A 17500-nucleotide genomic window follows, 5' to 3' on the forward strand; every position below is an offset into this window, starting at 1 on the left:
GCCTAGCATGCTAACTAGCTACCGGATGTAAACACAGTCAAATGTTGTCAAAGGCGAGAGCTCTTTCAATCACTTCCGGTAAAGGGTTTTCAAAATAAAGCCAAAACTATGCATCAAGTTAAATGTGTCAACCATTAAAGGTTTAGCAAGCATTTCCGCTTTCTTTTCAAAATGAAACGGACGTAGCCGATCTACAAATCCATATATATATATATAGATCTACAGATTGGCTGTTTTCGGCAACACCGTTGTACGACCATGTGTAGAGAACTGAGCGTGTGCCGTTTGCGTTAGCTTTAGCTACTGTTAGCTTTATTTGATATTCACGGCTATTATTACGTGTTTTGTGTTTTATTGTTGTTCTAAAGGACAGAAGATTATTTAATAAAACTGAAGATTTAAAGAAAGAAAGTTTTACAACAACAGGACTTATTTTTACATCATCTGAAGCTAGTTAGCTAGCTAGCTACGTAACATGATCAAACATAGAGATTTCCGGTGTGTTACACTGAAATTGGCGATCTATCGAATTATGTGACTTGGTACTGCGGCTGCGCCGTCGTCGAAATTAGCTGACAAGCTCTTCAGATCGGCTATTTTCGTCTTACAGTAAGATACAGTCATTATAGACTGTTAAGATACAGTCATTATAGACTGTTAGATACAGTCAGGCCTTCTAGTTTTTATTTACTGTTCAGGGCTCACATCCGGTCTATAGCCCGCCTACTGTATACGGTAATTCATTTAAACTTAGAATCCCATACAACTCGTTTCCGTCTCCGCTCTAGACCGGATCCATAGTTATGATTGAACATCAGGTTGGTTCAGTAAGCGGGAAGTTCTCTCATGGCTTTTATCATTTGACTTGATATATATTAGTTTTATTTTGAAGAGCAACCGGAAGTTCTCTCATGGTTGTCAGCGCTGACTTAACAGACATGTTTGTCTATTTTCGCCACAAGGGGGCAGCAAAGCCTAGATTTTACTTATATTATGCATTGAGCTGTAAAATGAGGGAAAATAATGTTATAATATAAGGAGTCTGTGGAGATGTAAGAGGACTTTTAATAATAATAATAATAATAATAATGTAAGGAGTCTGTGGAGATGTAAGAGGACTTTTAATAATAATAATAATAATAATAATAATAATAATAATACAAATAATGTTATAATATAAGGAGTCTGTGGAGATGTAAGAGGACTTTTAATAATAATAATAATAATAATAATAATAATACAAATAATGTTATAATATAAGGAGTCTGTGGAGATGTAAGAGGACTTTTAATAATAATAATAATAATAATAATAATAATACAAATGTTATAATATAAGGAGTCTGTGGAGATGTAAGAGGACTTTTAATAATAATAATAATAATAATAATAATAATAATACAAATAATGTTATAATATAAGGAGTCTGTGGAGATGTAAGAGGACTTTTAATAATAATAATAATAATAATAATAATACAAATAATGTTATAATATAAGGAGTCTGTGGAGATGTAAGAGGACTTTTAATAATAATAATAATAATAATAATAATAATATTATAATGTAGGAGTCTGTGGAGATGTAAGGATAATTCCTTTAGGATAATTCCTTTTAACAGGTCGTTCATGAAAGTCCTTGCGGTCTTGTTTCCAATGAGAACCTGTGAGCAATTGGGGTTAAGAGTCTTGCTCAGGGACAAATTTCATATCATCGGCATGGGATAGCCTGGAATCGAACCTGGGGCAACCAGGGCCAGCTGGTTCCCTAGGCGGGCTCACTAACCACTCAGCTATGGCCGCCCCTAATAGTGATGAGTTTTGATAATAATAATAATAATTGTAAATCTAACCTAACAACAAATAATGTCCAGTGAGGGATCTGGTGTGAAGCTTTTCCAACGCATGGTGTTGACAGTAAATCAGGTCTCTCATTTAAAATGTTTATTTTGAAGCAGGATGATGACAGCATAAACAAAAGCCGGGTGTTTAACAGATAACTGTGATCAGAAAATAAACCCAAAACAACTCAAAACAAACTGAAAACAAACAAAACTGTATGGCTTCCCTCTGGTGATTCCCAATCACAGTGCACCTGTGACCCCCCCCCCCCCAAATAGGCTGTACCCCCAGATTGTCTGAATCCCGCCTATGACCATATATAGATATATTATATGTGTCTATGACCAGGTCAATTCAGTATCACATTATGTATGTATTATAGTATCACACTATGCCCAGGTCAATTCAGTATCACAGCACCTTCACATACAAATATTAAACCTGCAACAATAATAATAATGTAAGGAGTCTGTGGAGATGTGATGAGTTTTAATAATAATAATAATAATAATAATAATAATAGACTCAGACAAATAAAAGTTATATACTTTATGACTGGGTCAAAGGTCAAATAACAGTTTAAAAAACATATTTTCAGAGTAAAAGCCTCTCAGTGGAATGTTTCAGCAGGACTGTAGTGTTTAAACTCTTTTATGTGCTTTTAGTTCAGGAGCTGACATTGGGTATGGCAAGGTAGGGCAGGTGCCATACCTTGGCTCCAAAAAAATATATATATATACAAATAATCATGAATTGTAGCCTAATGCAGGTGTAAGACCATTGTGTTTGTATTGTGTTAAAGGTATAATGCATAGTTTTATATGCATTTCGGGGGTTTTGGGGGCTTTGCCGCGCGCCCAGGATAGTTGTCCCTTATTTCAATCTCTGGGAGTTGGCAACCCTAACCTTGCCACACCTTAGCTTTTGCTGAACTGATGCCATAGTTTTAGTCTCTTCTGGTCAATGTCCGTCCAAATGTATCTGCAGCCTGACTGCAATGAATGAATGAATGAATGAGTGAGTGAGTGAGTGAGTGAGTGAGTGAGTGAATGAATCACATTCTGAGAATCTAACAGCATCCTTTCATCAGCCCCGCCCCCAGCCAGTGGGAGGGGACTATTTCCTGGATTACAGTGAAATGTGTTTGACCGTCTGTCTGTCTGTCTGTCTGTCTGTCTGTCTGTCTGTCTGTCTGTCTGTCTGTCTGCAGTGTCCAGCTTTTCACGTCCAAAACGATTTCCATTTGCAACTGTTAACCCAAAGTCATTTCTTTTTGGTGGATTTCAAACAGTGCCTGATATTAATTACTTCATGATATTAATTACTTCATGATATTAATTACTTCATGAGGCCAAAACTACATTCCTTCAAAATGTCCAAAAGTCTGTGTTCAAAATGTCCAAACTTTCTATAAGCAGGCTTTATATTATATAGGCTCTATAAGCTTTAGATACAGCAGGCTTTAGATACAGCTTTAGATACAGCAGGCTTTAGATACAGCTTTAGATACAGCAGGCTTTAGATACAGCTTTAGATACAGTAGGCTTTAGATACAGCAGAGTTTAAAGTGGTTTTCCTGTATTGTTCCACATTCATTTTATTCCAGTTATTTAATGTAATGTTATTCCAGTTATTTCCCATTCCAGTGTTTAGACATATCTATAGTTAGTGGGGGGGGGGGGGGGGGCTTCAGTGGTGAGTCACTGATTTAGACACATCTGTACAGGTGTGGGGGTCCAGTAGCGTACAGGGGGTCCAGTAGCGTACAGAGGGTCCAGTAGCGTACAGGGGGTCCAGTAGCGTGCAGGGGGTCCAGTAGCGTACAGGGGGTATTAAGGCCCGTTTAGATTACAACGGCATTTTCGGTGTTGAAAACAAATCTTTGAAAATGCTCTGCCTGGTGAGGTCATCATGGTGAGGTCATCATGGTGAGGTCATCATGGTGATGTCATCATGGTGAGGTCATCATGGTGAGGTCATCATGGTGAGGTCATAATGATGAGGTCATCATGGTGAGGTCATCATGATGATGTCATCATGGTGAGGTCATCATGGTGAGGTCATCATGGTGATGTCATCATGATGATGTCATCATCATGGTGAGGTCATCATGGTGAGGTCATCATGGTGAGGTCATCATGGTGATGTCATCATGGTGAGGTCATCATGGTGAGGTCATCATGGTGATGTCATCATGATGATGTCATCATGATGATGTCATCATCATGGTGAGGTCATCATGGTGAGGTCATCATGGTGATGTCATCATGGTGAGGTCATCATGGTGAGGTCATCATGGTGATGTCATCATGATGATGTCATCATGATGATGTCATCATCATGGTGATGTCATCATGGTGATGTCATCATGATGATGTCATCGTCATGGTGAGGTCATCATGGTGATGTCATCATGGTGATGTCATCATGGTGAGAGCTGTAGAACCACGCTGCATTACCATATAACTCTATGGTGAAAACAAACAGCTGAGTGACTGGTCTATCTGGTAGTGCGTCACAGCTCCACCTAGCCACCTGGCATGCAAACTGCAGTGTTTACAATCACTTTGACGTCTCTGTGTAAACTTTGTGGTTTCCTGTTCTGATGGTTGCCGTGGAAACGTGTCCGTAGACACTTAGACACATCCGTACTCATACCAGACGGTCTGGGGGTCGTTATTTGGGTCGGGGGAGGCTGGCGTACTTTTAGGTCGCTCTGCGGAGCCCCCGCTCCCCTCCTCCCCTCCTTCTTTCTCCAGGTGGGAGGAGTCAGCGGGGCGCCCCCCCTCTCTAAGCCCCTCCCCCTGCTCTGAACTGTCGTCCAATTGCAGGGCGGGGACCGCCCTGACAGGGGTCACCATGGCGACCTCGCCGCGGTAGGCGGGGCCGGTCCTCCCTCTGTCTCGGTCTCTCTCTCTCTCGGCCAATCGCTCCGTTTGCAGGTTGAGAGACGACGAATGGTGGAGGGGGGTGGAGTTTAGGAAGGTCATATCTGCCTGCTGATTGGCGGGACCGGCGAGCCGCGCCGAAAGCGGCCGCTCTCTAGCCCCGCCCCCCGGTCTGCGAAGCACCACGTCCGATTGGCTGGGCGAGCCGTCGTTACCGCGGTAACTGTCGGGTCCGTTGGAGCGCAGCAAATCGGCCGAGGCCAAACTGAAGGCTCTGCTCAGTGATTGGCTGCTTCTCTGGTTGGGGAGGGGCTGGGCCGAGGCCGGCGATTGGCCCACAGGCTGGCGGGGGGAGGGCTTAACGCTCTGTCCCGGTCTCTGGTTGGCTGATTGAACAGTGGGTGTGACGTAGCTGGTGGGAGTCTGGTCTCGGCCAATAGGAGCAGAGTGGGAGGGGCCTCGGGTGAAATAGTCGGTCATTAAGTCCTCCCTACTTCCTGTAGAAACCTGCAAACGGCAAAGAAATAAATATAATATAAATAGAAAAAATCACACCCAGTGTGAAGTGGGCGGTGTGGTCACAGTGGTCATCACAGTGTGAAGTGGGCGGTGTGGTCACAGTGGTCATCACAGTGGGCGGTGTGGTCACAGTGGTCATCACAGTGATGGAAGTTCACTTAAAGAAAAGTTATATTGTGGACCAACCATTGTACACCCCTAACTTTAAAAAAAACACAAATGTGTTTTTTTTTTTTTTAAACATAAATGTGTTTTTTAAAGTGCATAGTCCTATTTATAGGGCACATGTGTCATGTGTTTCACTAGCCAATCACAGTCTTGAATAGAGTCAGCCAATAAAGTCAGCCAATCATATTACAGCTAGTGGTCAATCACGGTGGCCAATCACGGTGCAGGGTTAGGGGGGTACAATGGTGGCCAATCACAGCGCAGGGTTGGGGGGGTACAATGGGTGGGGGGGTACAATGGTGGCCAATCACAGTGCAGCGAATGTCGATGTCCAAACCTCACATATAGGGGCGGTTTCACCGCCCAACAATAACATGATACTGCTACTGATTATTATGATGTCGTTAGCCTCATAGCATAAGTCATATTTTTCAGATTTTCAGGAAAGAAGAAACAAAATAACACATTTTTCCTTAGTCATGTTTATCTGCCTTTATTTATATCTGTTTAACTCTATATTCCCCTAACAATGCTGATTCATCCTTCCTTATTGCCCATGTCCTCAGCCTATCAGAATGCTTGTTACATTCAAAATCAAAAAGTTGACTTAAAGCACATTCTGCCTAAGTCATTTTGGAATGTAGCAAGCATTCTGATTGACTTAGGATATAGGCAATAAGGCACAATGATGCAGGAGAGTAGAGTTATATAAAGTTATATAAAGTTATATAAACAAAGAGTTAGGAGAGTAGAGTTATATAAACAAAGTGTTAGGAGAGTAGAGTTATATAAATAAAGATTTAGGAGAGTAGAGTTATATAAATAAAGTGTTAGGAGAGTAGAGTTATATAAACAAAGAGTTAGGAGAGTAGAGTTATATAAATAAAGTGTTAGGAGAGTAGAGTTATATAAATAAAGAGTTAGGAGAGTAGAGTTATATAAATAAAGTGTTAGGAGAGTAGAGTTATATAAATAAAGTGTTAGGAGAGTAGAGTTATATAAATAAAGTGTTAGGAGAGTAGAGTTATATAAATAAAGAGTTAGGAGAGTAGAGTTATATAAATAAAGTGTGAGGAGAGTAGAGTTATATAAATAAAGTGTTAGGAGAGTTATTAGTTATTGATTATTACGTATTGATTATGATTTATTGATTATTACGTATTGATTATGACTTATTGATTATTACGTATTGATTATGATGTATTGATTATGACTTATTGATTATGACGTATTGATTATGACTTATTGATTATGACATATTGATTATGACTTATTGATTATTACGTATTGATGATGACATATTGATTATGACGTATTGATTATTACGACTTATTATTACGTATTGATTACGACTTATTAATTATTATGTATTGATTATTACGTATTGATTATGACTTATTAATTATGACTTATTCATTATTACGTATTGATTATGACTTATTAATTATGACTTATTGATTATTACGTATTGATTATGACTTATTAATTTTGACTGATTGATTATGACGTATTGATTATGACGTATTGATTACGACTTATCGATTATTACGTATTGATTATGACTTATTAATTATGACTTATTGATTATTATGTATTGATTATGACTTATTGATTATTACGTATTGACTATGACTTATTGATTATGACTTATTGATTATTACGTATTGACTATGACTTATTGATTATGACTTATTGATTATTACGTATTGATTATTACGGATTGATTATTACGTATTGAATATGACTTATTGATTATTACGTATTGATTATGACTTATTGATTATTACGTATTGATTATGACTTATTGATTATTATGTATTGATTATTACATATTGATTATGACTTATTGATTATTACGTATTGATTATGACTTATTGATTACCATGGGAGGAGACTTGACGTTGCTTTCCTGTAGAAACTGTTCCAAAGAGACCATCTCACTTCCTGGAGAGCCTGGGCGGGGCTTAACCTTGGCTCCGCCCACCCGCCCTGCCTGGCTCCTCTGGGGCGGGGCCATGTCGTACGGGAGGGTGGAGCTACGCGACAGAGACTGTGATTGGTTGAGGCCTGTGACATCATCGCTTGAGAAGCTGGCCGGACGTCCATGGCGATCCGACATGTCTGGAACCAGAGACAGGAAGTGATGTCACAAATGCTGTGACAGCAGGCAGGCAGGCTGGTGACTAAATAGTATTTCAAAACTGACTGTCCCCATATTCCTGGTCAGTCCTGTCACATACATGTTCCTGGTCAGTCCTGTCACATACATGTTCCTGGTCAGTCCTGTCACATACATGTTCCTGGTCAGTCCTGTCACATACATGTTCCTGGTCAGTCCTGTCACATACATGTTCCTGGTCAGTCCTGTCACATACATGTTCCTGGTCAGTCCTGTCACATACATGTTCCTTCCTGGTCAGTCCTATCACATACATGTTCCTGGTCAGTCCTGTCACATACATGTTCCTTCCTGGTCAGTCCTATCACATACATGTTCCTGGTCAGTCCTATCACATACATGTTCCTGGTCAGTCCTATCACATACATGTTCCTGGTCAGTCCTGTCACATACATGTTCCTGGTCAGTCCTGTCACATACATGTTCCTGGTCAGTCCTGTCACATACAACACTACATGAAAAGTGTGTAATATGCCTTTACTCTTTGACTGCCGTTGACTCGATAACGCGTCAATTGCTAGTTTGTCCAGTTGGCCGTCGACGCGTTAGACGCGCGTTTAGCTTTTTCATTGTTTAATCTGTGATCGCGCTGTTCTGTTTATTTTTCATCATCAGTTTCACTTTCTGATTCCTTCAGACTCCCCGGGTTCCGGATTCATGACGCAGATTCCGTTTCCGGTTTAAAAAAAAATTCCCCGGTCATTTTCGTCCAGAATAGGGAAAAACACGTTTTTTCACACGGTATAAAAAACTAACGGAGAGCTCCACTTCTATTTTCTTTAGTCTGGGTGACGGACAGTCATCGTCGTCGTGTATCACATCGTACTTTATCCGGTTATGACGTATGCACTGTTTGAGCCTGTTTGGAGGGGGTCAAGCAAGTCAGCAAGTGATCGAGGTGTCAATCTACTGCTATCTGCTGGTCGATCTGTCATATGTGTTTAAAACCGCAGCCAGAGAAACTATATGAAAATTAAATGACAAAATAACAACAACAAAAAAACACGAAAATCGCTGGCACTGGGGGAGTACTTTATGAAAATACTCTGGCAGTCAAAGAGTTAAGGATGTGAGTTTGACTGATTATCCATGACACCAGACTATAGACTGACCCATGACAGGTTGAAACACGCCAGACTGTGTGTGTGTGTGTGTGTGTGTGTGTGTGTGTGTGCGTGTGCGTGTGCGTGTGCGTGTGTGTGTGTGTGTGTGTGTGTGTGTGTGTGTGTGCGTGTGTGCGTGTGTGTGTAGCACCGGTGAACGCCAATGTTGTTTTTATACTTAAACACACCCGTCGTAACTACGGTCGTTAATGTAGTAATGTGCATGATGATTTTGTGGAAAACTGTTTGAACAGATACACTAACTGATTTCACAATTTGCAATAAACCCCTTAAAGTCTATTCACGTCACGAGACTTGGGTCACAAGTTTAATGTGGCAGGCGAGTGGGGAGATCAGGTCGATGTAATCATTTCTGAGTACTCCAGCAGACTTGATTTAATCCATGCATCGCCCCTGCCTCTTATCATGAAACTGGAGGCAGTCAGAATAATAGCATTGGCCAAGGACCAACATCTTTTCTCCAATGTACATGTTCCACGAAAATCACTATGTGATTTGACTGACAAAACTGTGCACCTAGTGAGACAATGGACTGGTCTTAACACACACACAACACGTGACATTATATTTCACAGTAAACGTGAGGGTGGTTTGGGTGTTCCCAATTTTGAATGGACATATATTGCTACGAGGCTCTCCCATTTGTTAAATATGCTGAACAATGATGACCAGTATGTGAGAGAGCTTGCACGTTCATCTCTGTTCTTGGACCTAAAACAACGTAAGGTCCCCCTCGGATCCTAGCTTCCTATAGGATCCTAGCTTCCTAGGCTTCAGGAGGAAACTTAGTGGAAAGCTAGACAGTCGTTCCCCCGGCTTCGGTGTGTGGTCAGACTGGCCGGACTTAAATGATCTGTGCTGTTGGGCTGATGTTACCTTGAAGTGGGTGTGGTCTAACTCTGAGGGATGGCTGTCTCGGAGGACTTTATATCTGACCCCAGTATCTCTGTCAGAGCATCTATGACTGTGTGTGGAACAGAACACCAACTCCCACTGACTAATGCCCGAGGCCGCCTCTTATGGGCACAACAGCAAAGGCAGCGGCAGCATTGGACTGAGCTGAGACTGCAAGGGAAGACTGCATGTCTCCCTGCTGCGGACCATTCTGTCTCTCACTCTGTGTTCAAAAATGTTGCTTTAGATGAGCTTTGTTGTCTTTACTCTGAAAGCGAGGTTGCAGGTTTTACCATCTAAATTTAACCTCTCCATCTGGTTTCCAGGCAACCATGCTCCTCACTGTATACATCGTGGTCATGAACAAATAGCTGAAACCATGTCCCACATCCTAAACGGGTGCCATGTATACAGGGAAAAAATATCTCTTCTATTTTCAGGTCCTCCATCATGCTGTATAAGCATTCTACTGTGAAGCCGAGCATGTTTAGCCTGTGTAATGATGATTCTGTGTTCTCTAACATTACAACATGTTTAGCCTGTGTAATGATGATTCTGTGTTCTCTAACCTTTCAGCTAACACCCCTGATGTCATTGTTGTTAATGAAAACCATAGGGAGGTGTTCATTCTTGAGGTCGGCTGTACTTTTGATTACAGCTTAGAGGAAACCTTCCTAACTAAAGTGCTAAAATATCATCAGCTAGAGCAGACCATCTCTCAGCTAGGCTACAGATGTAAACTTTTGGTTTTTATCTTTGGTAGTCTAGGACACGTGCACAAGTTGGTTGTGAGGGGCCTTCAAATGGCCGGCCTCTCCAAAAGGAGGGCTAAACAATTAGCAAGGTACTGTTCAATATCAGCTATTAAAGGAAGCCGCTCAATTTGGAGGAGGCGTTGTTTCCTTTACCCATGATTGTTGTCTGCTGTGTTAGACAAATATGCCAACATTATTGTATGTAACAATGTTCTGCCTTATATGCACTTTGTAACTGGCTGTTTTCCCATTATCTGACTGCACTGGCAGTGTTTATGTCCTTTGCACAAGGCATTCTTGTACTTCTGTTTATGTGGACATAAATAAATATTTCAAGTGTGTGTGTGTGTGTGTGTGTGTGTGTGTGTGTGTGTGTGTGTGTGTGTGTGTGTGTGTGTGTGTGTGTGTGTGTGTGTGTGTGTGTGTGTGTCAGTCAGGGATTCCGTTAGCCGGTATTTACCGGCCATTGACCGATACAATTTTTAATTGGCCGTTATTTATAAACACCACCGGCCACCGTGGCCGGTTGGGAAAATGCTGTCATTAGGCTATTTTATCATTTAAGCCTATTATGAATATTATTATTTGGATAAAGTAGTAAAGTAGCTAAGGGACCAGTCGAAATTTACATAAGGGGGGGCATGGAGGAAATGTATGTGCCCTGATCTAAAATGCCATGACCCTCCCTTTGACAAAAAAAAAATATCAATGACCCTCCCCAAGTGATTACAAAAAAAAGAGTAACCCTCCCCGCCTAGAAGTGTCACGATATATTGTGTCACGATATAGCCTATCGTGGTATTAAAATGTGATGATAGGTATTGTCATGATGTCATACTGTATCGTAACATTTTTTTTATTGTTATTTTAATACAAAAAAAACACTTTCTTTTTTTTTGCCGGTGAAAGTTAGGAGTTTTTACTGTATGATATGAAATGTAAAGCTTATCATAATCATAGTAATTATTAATCATGTCCTCCATCATATTCAAGGTATTTTGGAGAGAAATGAAACAGACTCCAGTCAGTCACTTTCAGTTTAAAGCACTGCAGAGGGGAGGTGTTGTGTGTCAGCTGATGCTCGTTGACGCTCGTTAATGTGACATGCATCTGCACTCTCAAATAGGCCTACATCTAATCTAAGATTGTATTATACTGTATCTGGTATTATAGATTTTTTTTAGCTGTTGGAAATAACTAGGCTGCACTTGGTTGGTAAAGTCCAGATGACAAAAATATGAGGTTTGTGGAATTTATAGTTATGCAGTCTTATATTATATTATATTTGTTATATCAGTGTCTATCTGTCCTCTGAAACAATGGGTTTATAGTTAGTGAGAACTTCACTTCTCCATTAAGCTTGCACAAATGTATTTATTTGTGTGTACAAAGCACTTTGTAATTGTTTCTAACTTGCTTTATAACGTTATTTATAAGATGATGGCCAATGTTGATGATACATGAGAAAAGAACATTAATAATATATCATATCGATATCATGCCCAACATCATGTATCGTATTGTGAAATTCTTGACACCCCTAACCCTCCCCATCAAATTCAACATGACATTTAAAACTGATATGTCCAATGTTTTGCTTTCCACATTGATTAAAACATTGCTGTAGTGTAGTCAGTCTTGCTAAATGCACAGTGTATCTGTAGTAGTGGTAGCAGAATGGATAGTGTTCTCATCTTACATGTGGGAAACCCATTGAATCCTGGTCAGATTGAAGAAAGTTGAATATTTGGTAACCAGTAGATTAAAACTTTTGTCACTCTGCCCTTTTAATTATCAACTACAACTACACTGTTGCCTACATAAAACAAATTAGGCTATCAATTATGGCCTGATGCTTCTGGTTTTACTTGTGGAGCTAGGCATCTATACACAACTGTCCATATAGATCCACATTAATCACATGCACAGAATTACTTCAAATGATTATGAATATCCAGTTATAGTAGGCCTATTTATAATGCATCTCTCCAATAACGCCTGTTGAAGTTTTGCTTAATTGTTCAACCACCATCGTTAAGACGCTGAATAGATTTGACTGGGTCGTTCACACTCGCTGTGCGTTGATGGCTTGTTAACGACCGTCATTGATTCTAAATAGACAAGGTGTTACTTGATTTTAATTCTTTGTATCCTTTGAAATGGAGAGGGGTCATTGACCACTGTTCTGCTGTACTAAAAAGGTATATAAAAAACGGACTATTTTATCAATTCAAAATTGCATGACCCTCCCTTGGATTCAAAGTAAAATTAGCTGACCCTCCCTTGGACCAAAATTAGAAAGGCATGACCCTCCCCTATTTTCCTCCATGCCCCCCCTTATGTAAATTTCGACTGGTCCCTAAAACCATTAAAATCATAATCATTTAAAGTTTCTATCATGATCTGACTGTGTGGTTTAATTCCCTGCTCTGCTGCAGTTGTAGATTAGCCTATTCGTTGTACGATGGTGTCGCGCGTTGAAAATATCAGAGCTACAAGCTCACAGCACGTTGCAACGCGCCGCATTGTGAGCTTGTGTGTCTGCTATTTTTTTAAGCACAAGCTCTTTACACAGCTGTGTCTCTTAAATCAGCACTGCGTAGGCCTAAGGGTGGTTCGCTCGGGTGTTGATGAACAGAACTGGGGTTCCGAGGTAATAGAATCTGAACCAAGCCGGACCCAATTGTCGATAATAAAACAGGGACCCGAACTCGTGTGGGTCGTGGATATTATGCTAGCACAGTGTAAAGCCCAACATATATATTAATTTGTTTATACTGTGCAACAGTGTCGCGTAGTGTCCGACCGATATATCGGTCACCGATATAATGTAACGAGGTGTAATGATCAGTTGGTTGGTGCATGTATGCAGTGCAAACACGCATGTGACGTTAATTATAATATGGCCGGTAAATGTATTCTTTGGCCGGTAAAATATAATCCTGTCGGCCATGGTGGCCGGTATTGATGAGCGGGCCGACCCGTAACCCGCGGGTCAACCCGCGGTGCGGGTGGTCGAGTCAGGATTTCAGAGGCAATTACGCGGGCTGCGGGTGAGCGGGTCAGCCGCTCTCACACGAAAAAAAAAATATATATATATATATATTTTGAACAACATGCTTGTTTATTTAGCCCATGACAATGTTGTGCTACTGTAGACATTTAAAGCGACTTTGGGTACTTAAAAGAGCGCTATATAATATATATATATATTCCCACCGCGGGTCGCGGGCGGGTTGGGCCATAGATTTATATATGGGTTCGCGGGGCGGGTTGAGGCAGGTTGGGTTCCGTTGTGGGGCGGGGCGGGTCATGAAAAAACCCGACCCGCACATCACTAGTGGCCGGCCCCAAAAATGCCTAGCGGAAACCCTGGTGTGTGTGTGTGTGTACCTCTACAGTTAACAGGAGAAACCCTGGTGTGTGTACCTCTACAGTTAACAGGAGAAACCCTGGTGTGTGTGTGTACCTCTACAGTTAACAGGAGAAACCCTGGTGTGTGTGTGTGTACCTCTACAGTTAACAGGAGAAACCCTGGTGTTGTACCTCTACAGTTAACAGGAGAAACCCTGGTGTTGTACCTCTACAGTTAACAGGAGAAACCCTGGTGTTGTACCTCTACAGTTAACAGGAGAAACCCTGGTGTTGTACCTCTACAGTTAACAGGAGAAACCCTGGTGTGTGTACCTCTACAGTTAACAGGAGAAACCCTGGTGTGTGTGTACCTCTACAGTTAACAGGAGAAACCCTGGTGTGTGTGTGTACCTCTACAGTTAACAGGAGAAACCCTGGTGTGTGTACCTCTACAGTTAACAGGAGAAACCCTGGTGTGTGTACCTCTACAGTTAACAGGAGAAACCCTGGTGTGTGTACCTCTACAGTTAACAGGAGAAACCCTGGTGTTGTACCTCTACAGTTAACAGGAGAAACCCTGGTGTGTGTACCTCTACAGTTAACAGGAGAAACCCTGGTGTTGTACCTCTACAGTTAACAGGAGAAACCCTGGTGTGTGTGTACCTCTACAGTTAACAGGAGAAACCCTGGTGTTGTACCTCTACAGTTAACAGGAGAAACCCTGGTGTTGTACCTCTACAGTTAACAGGAGAAACCCTGGTGTTGTACCTCTACAGTTAACAGGAGAAACCCTGGTGTGTGTACCTCTACAGTTAACAGGAGAAACCCTGGTGTGTGTGTACCTCTACAGTTAACAGGAGAAACCCTGGTGTGTGTGTGTACCTCTACAGTTAACAGGAGAAACCCTGGTGTGTGTACCTCTACAGTTAACAGGAGAAACCCTGGTGTTGTACCTCTACAGTTAACAGGAGAAACCCTGGTGTTGTACCTCTACAGTTAACAGGAGAAACCCTGGTGTTGTACCTCTACAGTTAACAGGAGAAACCCTGGTGTGTGTGTACCTCTACAGTTAACTCATTAAGTGCCAATGACGTCGCAGACGTCACGTTTTTCATAAGCCCAGAGTGCCAATGACGTCTGAGACGTCATGAAAAAAAAAAAAAAAAAAAAAAAAAAAAAAAATCAAAAAAATAATCTTTTTTTTTTTTTTTTTTTTTTTTTTGAAAAAAAAGGTTCAGAACCCAAGATATGATGATTTGAAGATTTGCTGCTCCATTCACTTCTTGTTTAACTTTTTAACTGAAAAGGCTGTATCTCGGCTCCAAAGCACTTTTTTTTTACAATGTATTTTTGGCCTTGGCACAGGGGTGATATAGCCAGAAATATTTTTGGCACTGAATGAGTTAACAGGAGAAACCCTGGTGTGTGTGTGTACCTCTACAGTTAACAGGAGAAACCCTGGTGTGTGTACCTCTACAGTTAACAGGAGAAACCCTGGTGTGTGTACCTCTACAGTTAACAGGAGAAACCCTGGTGTGTGTACCTCTACAGTTAACAGGAGAAACCCTGGTGTTGTACCTCTACAGTTAACAGGAGAAACCCTGGTGTGTGTACCTCTACAGTTAACAGGAGAAACCCTGGTGTTGTACCTCTACAGTTAACAGGAGAAACCCTGGTGTGTGTGTACCTCTACAGTTAACAGGAGAAACCCTGGTGTTGTACCTCTACAGTTAACAGGAGAAACCCTGGTGTTGTACCTCTACAGTTAACAGGAGAAACCCTGGTGTTGTACCTCTACAGTTAACAGGAGAAACCCTGGTGTGTGTACCTCTACAGTTAACAGGAGAAACCCTGGTGTGTGTGTACCTCTACAGTTAACAGGAGAAACCCTGGTGTGTGTGTGTACCTCTACAGTTAACAGGAGAAACCCTGGTGTGTGTACCTCTACAGTTAACAGGAGAAACCCTGGTGTTGTACCTCTACAGTTAACAGGAGAAACCCTGGTGTTGTACCTCTACAGTTAACAGGAGAAACCCTGGTGTTGTACCTCTACAGTTAACAGGAGAAACCCTGGTGTGTGTACCTCTACAGTTAACAGGAGAAACCCTGGTGTTGTACCTCTACAGTTAACAGGAGAAACCCTGGTGTTGTACCTCTACAGTTAACAGGAGAGTTGGACTTGGACGTGTTGTAAATCAGCTCAGTTGACCCCGGACGACCTCCTCCGTCTCCATGGAGACCAAACATGGAGTCTTCATCACCTAGGAAACCTGAATATTCATAAACAAATACATATTCATGAACACATAAACATTGATACTTATTTATTTACATAAACATTCATAAACACATTAATTTACATATGAACACTTATTATGAGCCTATAAAGGTGTCATTATAGAACTGCTAAAGCAAAGGTAGTGAAGAAAGCTTCATGTGAGCTTGTATATCTGCTATTCATTCTAACCTCTGGGCCTGCGGCCGGATCCTGATCCAGGCCTGGAGCTGGAGTTGTTCAGCGGACCCAAGGAGGAGGCATGTTGGCTGGGAGTGGAAGTGACAGGCCTGAGGCTCTGACCTGGTGGGTTATACATATATCATTATTATTATTATTATCATATTATTATGACCTGGCTGAGGCTCTGACCTGGTGGGTTATACATATATCATTATTATTATTATTATTATATTATTATGACCTGGCTGAGGCTCTGACCTGGTGGGTTATACAATAGAATAATAACTAGAAAGTACTGTTCCTGAAGAAACAGTGTGGGATCACTAAGGATGAATGTTGATAGTATCACACTAGAAAGTATTGTTCCTGATTAATTCTGTCTTACCTATTTATATTACATATTGTGATGTCACGTGAAGCTTGACCAATCCAAAAACGGGCAGAATAATAATAATAACTAGTGAAGATAACATTAGTGTGATCGCTGAAGAGATCCCACAAATAATAATAATAATAATGATGATGATGATGATGATGATGATGATGATGATGATGATGATGATGATAATATATAATATAGTGACCTGGTGGGTTATACATCTTTAACTAAGTGTTTAAAACTAAAAGAAAGAACAACAACAGCCACGTATGTTTTGTAAAAGTATCGTTTGTAATAAAATATAACATGACTTGTAGTCAATGGAATAGGATGCAAAAACAGCGGTGTGGTCCTTTAACCACTTAAAGCCTATTTTACGCCTCATCATACGACGGTGTAATGCAGAAAATAGCAGATCTACAAGCTTGTAGATCTGCTATTTTCACAATTTCTGAAAATAGTCCAGAGCAGTTTAATGACCTTGTCCTTGACCTTGTCCAAGCCCCTCCTCTCCGTTGACGCTGTCATTGCTGCCTCGTGGCGTGCTGCTACGGTATAGGCCCCGCCCCCTGTCCGTAACACCTGTCGAACCAATCACAACATGGTTAGGACCTGAGTGGGCGTGGTCACACATAAAAACCACACAGAAGCAGCTTGAAGTAGAGTAAAGCACAGAGTGTGTGTGTGTGTGTGTGTGTGTGTGTGTGTGTGTGTGTGTGTGTGTGTGTGTGTGTGTGTGCGTGTGTGCGTGCGTGCGTGCGTGCGTGCGTGCGTGCGTGCGTGCGTGCGTGCGTGCGTGCGTGCGTGCGTGCGTGCGTGCGTGCGTGCGTGCGTGCGTGCGTGCGTGCGTGCGTGACATGGGGAAAGCCAAGCAGCAGTTCATCAGATCAACACATAGTTTCATGATGATGGAACACCTCCTGGTGGCGCTATAGCAGGCCAA

The 17500-nt window shown here is 41.4% G+C and overlaps 1 protein-coding gene and 1 long non-coding RNA gene across 5 annotated transcripts in view; one reads left to right on the forward strand and one right to left on the reverse strand.

The window, feature by feature from the left end:
* Nucleotides 1–2149: 2149 nt before the first annotated feature.
* Nucleotides 2150–4329, forward strand: LOC308075188. 2 transcript variants are annotated; one of them, XR_013932171.1, is made up of 3 exons: nucleotides 2150–3322; nucleotides 3383–4142; nucleotides 4233–4329. It is a non-coding gene; the product is annotated as an uncharacterized lncRNA (long non-coding RNA). The 2 variants fall into 2 exon arrangements; XR_013932172.1 differs by having other exon boundaries at nucleotides 2150–3013; nucleotides 3050–4142.
* Nucleotides 4099–17500, reverse strand: part of ccdc88c (coiled-coil domain containing 88C) — a 113582-nt gene continuing 100180 nt past the window's right edge. Inside the window, exons 28-32 of one of the 3 annotated variants that reach the window (XM_080414858.1) lie at nucleotides 17050–17139; nucleotides 16188–16298; nucleotides 15874–15990; nucleotides 7297–7535; nucleotides 4099–5234 (exon numbers count right to left, since the gene is read on the reverse strand). In XM_080414858.1, coding sequence (XP_080270984.1) covers nucleotides 4476–5234; nucleotides 7297–7535; nucleotides 15874–15990; nucleotides 16188–16298; nucleotides 17050–17139 — 1316 coding nt within the window. In that variant the 3' untranslated portion in view covers nucleotides 4099–4475. Of the gene's footprint in view, nucleotides 5235–7296; nucleotides 7536–15873; nucleotides 15991–16187; nucleotides 16299–17037; nucleotides 17140–17500 lie in introns of those variants that run through there. The other 2 variants (XM_080414857.1, XR_013932170.1) reach the window with 2 other exon arrangements.

The sequence above is a fragment of the Gymnoscopelus braueri genome (assembly GCF_963280865.1).
Source record: "Gymnoscopelus braueri genome assembly, chromosome: 19".
In the NCBI taxonomy this organism is placed as follows: Eukaryota; Metazoa; Chordata; class Actinopteri; order Myctophiformes; family Myctophidae; genus Gymnoscopelus; species Gymnoscopelus braueri.